The sequence below is a fragment of the Chrysochloris asiatica genome, unplaced genomic scaffold (assembly GCF_000296735.1).
Source record: "Chrysochloris asiatica unplaced genomic scaffold, ChrAsi1.0 scaffold00329, whole genome shotgun sequence".
NCBI lineage: Eukaryota > Metazoa > Chordata > Mammalia > Afrosoricida > Chrysochloridae > Chrysochloris > Chrysochloris asiatica.
In genome coordinates this window covers 1968998-1974401 of record NW_006408847.1, presented here as the reverse complement: position 1 = coordinate 1974401, position 5404 = coordinate 1968998, and the positions used below count along the sequence as shown (strand labels likewise).

Sequence of the window (5404 nt, the reverse complement as noted above, 5' to 3'; positions counted from 1 at the left end):
CTACAGGACATCAGCAATGATATCCCTCCTTCCATGGCCTCCTCTGAATCTGGCTTGGATCTCTGGAAGTTCTCTGTCAATGTATGCTTGTACCCATTTCTGTATTACCTTTAGCAAAACTTTACTTGCATGGGATATTGAAGATATTGCCTGGTGATTTCCACATTCCCTTGCGTCACTTCTCTTTGGAATGGGCACAAATAGGGATCTCTTCCAATCAGTCAGCCAGATAGTTGTCTTCCAAGTTTCTTGGCAGAGATGAGTGTGCCACCTCACTTTCTTGAACGATTTCAATTTTTATTCCATCAATTCCTGGTGCCTTGTTCTTTGCCAATTCCTTCAATGCATCTTTAATTTCCTCCTTCAGTATCATTGGCTCTTGATCATATGCTACCTCTTGAAACAGTTGAACATCATCCTTGTCCTTTTGATACAGTGACTCTGTGTATTCTTTCCATCTTCTCTTGATGCTTTCTGCATCATTCAATGATTTGCCCAGAGAATCCTTCAATAATGAAAGTCGAGGCTTGAATTTTTTCTTCAGTTCCCCCAGCTTGAGAAATGCTAAGTGTGTTCTTCCTTTTTGGTTTCCTGACTCCAGATCGTTGCACATTTTGTTATGTATTTGACTTTATCTTCTTAAGCTGACTTTTGAAATTTTCTGTTCAGCTCTTGTACCTCCTCATTTTTTCCATTTGCTTTAACATCTCTACACTGAAGAGGAAGTTTCAGTGTCTCTTCTGACATCCATTTTGATCTTTTCCTTCTTTCTTGTCTTCTTCATGACTTTTCGCTTTCTTCTTGTATGATGTTCTTGACCTCATCCCACAATTCTTCTGGTCTTTGGTTTTCAGTGTTTAATGTATCAAATCTGTTCTTCAGATGATCTCCAAATTCAAGTGGGATATATTCAAGGTTATATTTTGGCTCTTGTGGACATGTTTTCATTTTCTTCAGCTTCGGTTTGAATTTACATATGAGCAAGTGATGGTCTGTTCCAAAGTCTGCCCCTGGCCTTGTTTTGACTGATGATATGGAGTTTTTCCTTCGTCTCTTTCTGCAGATGTAGTCAATTTGATTTCTATGTATTCCATCTGGCAAGGTCCATGTATATAGTCATCTCTTATGCTTTCTAAAGAAGGTATTTGAGATGAACAAATCATTTGCTTTATAGAGCACTATACTTACTAATACTTACTAATGAAGAACAAAGACAACAGCTTTCAGTATGAATTGCACCTTAATGTAAAGAAATAAAAAATCCTCACAAATGGACCAATAAATAATATCATGATAAATGGAGAAAAGATTGAAGATGTCAAAGATTTCAGTTGGCTTGGGTCTACCACCAACACGCTTGGAAGCAGCAGTCAAGAAATCAAACAATGTATTGATTAGGCAAATCTGCTGCACAAGACCTTTTATAAAAGACCTGGGGGGCACAGGGGAAGGATTGCATGGAGGGGATTGTAACCATGGCAATGAGACGATATACGATAGAATGAATGTAAAACCAATGTTCTCCCATGTAAACTATCACATAATTCACAATAAATCATTAAAAAAAAAAAAGTGTTCAATAGCAAAGATACCAGTTTGAGGACTAAACCTATGGTATTTTTAATAGACTCATATGCATGTGAAGGAGTCCTGGTGTGGCACTGTGGGTTAATGCACTGGATTACAAAGTCAGTTTGAAACGCAAAGTCAGCAAGTCAAGCTCACCAGTTGTTCCTTGGAAATCTTATACAGGGTCACTATGGGTCGATAATACTCAACAACAACAACAATGCATGTGAAAGTTGGACAATGAATAAGGAAAACAAAAGAAGAATTGATGCATTTGAGTTATGATGTTGGAGAATAATATTTAAAGTACCCTGGACTGCCAGAAGAACAAATAAATCTGTAAGAAGTACAGCCAGAGTGCTCCTTAGAACCAAGATGGTGAAACTTCATCTTTCATACTTCGGACATATTACCTAGGGAGACCAGTCCCTGGAGAAAAACATTGTGCTTGTTAAAGTGGAGGGTTAGCGAAAAAGAAGATTCCAGTGAGATAGACTGGTACAGCAGCAGTGGGCTCAAACGTAACAATTGTGGGGATGGAACAGGACCAGGCAGTGTTTCGTTTTGTTGTGTATAGGTGCATTATGAGTTGTAACCAACTTGATGGCACCTAACAACAAAAACAGAGTCATTACTTGATTCAATTCTGACTCATAGTGACCTTTAAAGATAGAATTTATTCTGTCTTTAAAATTCTCATAGAATTTCCAAGCAGAAGCATGCTACTTCATCTTTTTTGGGAGAGCGCTATTTGTTAACCTTTTAGTTAGCAATCAGGGTTCCTCAGCCAGAAATTCGGTTGCCCCTTAATCTTCTCTTGGCTAAAACAGCCTCTGTTGGTTTTTTGTTCGCTTAACCTCTTCTTTTTCTATTTCATTATGTTATTTTGGTTGCCCATTTTGAACTTACTCTCCAATTTCTCCACATATTTTGAAAAATACAGTAGTTAAGACCAGAAGCAGTCCCCTATTATCTTATTAGAGTAGACTTTAATATGTAGGAACTTCAGAAAGTTCATGGAAAATTTCCATTATCTTCTCATCCACTTTTTGAAGGCCCCTGGTAGAAGTATTTATTTCTGGTTTTTTTACATCATACTTATTATCTCAGAATCATATTAATTTCTTTTCAGTGCTTTTCTTTTTAATCATAATCTGGTTTTTCTTAACAGAAACTCATTTAAAAAAATCTGAGAAACCATATTCCAGGATGGAAAACCAAGATTTGGAGAAAATTACAGTACTATTAACCCTCATTTTGGGGTCAGAGGGTCATTAGTCTTTCCCTAGGGGCATCAACTGTTATGTGAAGTTAAAAAGGGCCTAATAGTTTCAGTTCTTTACCTAAAAGCTAAGTCTACATAATCAATTGGTGAAGGAGCCCTGGTAGAATAGTGAATTACAAGTTAGGTTGCCAACCGAAAGGTCAGCATTTTGAATCCATTAGTCGCTTCATGTAAGACAGATGAGGTTTTCTGCTTGCGTAAAAATTTACAGCCTCAGAAATCCAATACAGGGTCACTATGAGTTGGGAGCGACTCAGTGGCACACAACCGCCACCATAGTCAATAGTGAGTCTTAAGTAATTTCTAAGCTACAATTTGAAGGCTGCTTTTCTGACAGTTATTTTCAATTTTTTACTTTTCCCTTTCTTTCCTATATGCTTGACTTCTTGTTGAGGTTGTTATGGGCCATTGAGGCAGTTTCCACTAATAGCACCCCTATACAGGGTTTCCAAGGAGTGGCTGGTGGAATTGAACAGATGACCTTGTGGCTAGCTGTCCAGTGCTTATCCTACAACATCATACCAGGACTCTTAAAATGTCAGTTTATAACAGAAAGTCTGTTTAATGGATAGACGGAACTGGAAGAGCAGAGAAATCACAGGCCAGCTCTCTATTACTTTGTTATAGCCATTTTGTTGTTGTTGTTAGGTGCCATTGAGTCAGTTCTGACCCATAGTGACCCATGCACAACAGAATGAAACATTGCATGGTCCTGTGCCATTTTCACAATTGTTGCATTTGAATATTTTGCTGCTGTAACCGTATCAATCCATCTCCTTGGAGGTCTTTCTCATTTTCCCTGACCCTCTACTTTACCAAACACCCATTTTATGGATGAGGAAACTGAGGCCTCAAAAGTTTAAGGCACTTGCCCACCTGCCAATATTGGGTGTGTCCAAGTCTCTGGTTGGCCCTTCCAGGGAAGGAGAGGGCTTCCATGACAACCATAGTCCTTGGTGCATGAGGCCAAACTTCAAATCTAGAATCAGATCTACAGAGATTGCCAGAGTTCAGTTTCTTTGCCTCACTTATGAGAGCTACTTCTCTGCATCATCTATTTGGGGCTGAATCAGACCAACATGAAACCAACACAAAACATTCTGGCGTCACTAGATACTGTTAAACCCTCGGGAAAAGTCAAGGTTCTTTAAGAACTATATAAACCACAGAGAGACCTTCTTGCAAGAAATTGGAAATCCTGTCCAGAAATATGTATAAAAACTAAGCTGAACTTCATGACTCACTCTAGCAAACAGTAGTAGGGGGAAACCACACCACTACTACTTTCTTACAGGAATATTTGCACTCATGTTTAGCAAAGAAATGAGGTCTTTTCGCTTTATGGAGACCTCTGGTCTCCATAAAATGTCTGCCCGTTTAGGATACAGAGTTCATGGAGGGGAAGCCAACAAGTGAGCACCCAGTGTTGTTAGATATCCAAGTGAGAAGGCTCTGAAATACAAATGCTCTGGGACTCTGATCTTGTTCCCAGCCACATGGCTCGCCAGGGCCCCTGCAGGATGCTCTGTGGCGGTCACAGTACAGCACACAAAAGGTCCCCATGGGCGGAAAAACACTGGCCTAATTTCATTGATTCGAGTCTACTGTACAATATGGGTTCTCTTTTCCCTAGGGTCAGGAATGCCTATATCTGCTACTTAGACCCAAAGTTCTTTGTGTCTCCATTCTGGAAAGCAGAGGACTGGTCCCTAAAGCCGTGAACAAGCCTGAAAAAAAGCTGAATGTAGTACCGGATGCACGCCTCCACCAGGCGAGGGCGACACCCCTCTAGGCCCTGAGGGGGTAGTGCCCCGCTGGACTCTCCCACAGCCCCGGCTTCGGCTGGAGGCGTTGCCAGAAATACTCACGTTTCCAATTGTGTTTGCTGTGTGCATGCAGTCCCCAGCTGCTGGTAATTAGAAGGACGAGAAAGCGCTTGTGGAGAGGCCTTTCAGGCAGTGAGAAGTGACAAGCAGGAGGCCAGCTGAAAGCCTTTCATTTTCTGCAAGCTCACTCAAAATGCTTCTAGAGTGCCGCCAACGCAGCTGCCAGGTTTAACAACCATGTCAGCCAGCTTTCCCCCTCCCCCTAAAGACACAAAGATGACAGGCTTCGGGCTGAGGTCTGCATGTCCTGCCGCAGTGACCAGTAACCGCAGTGACCAGTAACCGTGCCGCGGCTGGAATGATTGTGCCAGTGTGGACCAGGAAAAGGTTAAAATGCCAGTCTTGGTCTCAGCACTCTCCGGAAACAACCTCTCCTTTCTTTGCTAGTCACACACAGCATGCATCTTACTCTTTCCAATGGCATTTCTGAAATAAGAGGCAGGTGCCTTCCATTTAGGATAACCTACATCTCAAATGTCCCTTAAAGGGACACAACAACCATCAATTCTATTTATTGTTGAATCCTGGGCATTTGTGGGATATCCCAGGTACTGTGCAAAGCAAGCACATAAATGCGTAAGTATGTTTCCTTCACGTTTTAACCCCACACTCCAACGCTCCCATCTTTCCCATAGGACTCTTGCAAACAGAACCTTGCTGGCTG

General features: G+C 41.2%; 1 protein-coding gene across 1 annotated transcript in view; it reads right to left on the bottom strand.

Annotated features, from left to right (window-relative positions):
• The window catches only part of TRIM2 (tripartite motif containing 2), a 312448-nt gene extending 307570 nt beyond the window's left edge, over positions 1 to 4878 (bottom strand). Inside the window, exon 1 of the mRNA XM_006875503.1 lies at positions 4723 to 4878. Coding sequence (XP_006875565.1) covers positions 4723 to 4749 — 27 coding nt within the window. The 5' untranslated portion in view covers positions 4750 to 4878. The remainder of the gene's footprint in view (positions 1 to 4722) is intronic.
• Between the last annotated feature and the right edge of the window lie 526 nt (positions 4879 to 5404).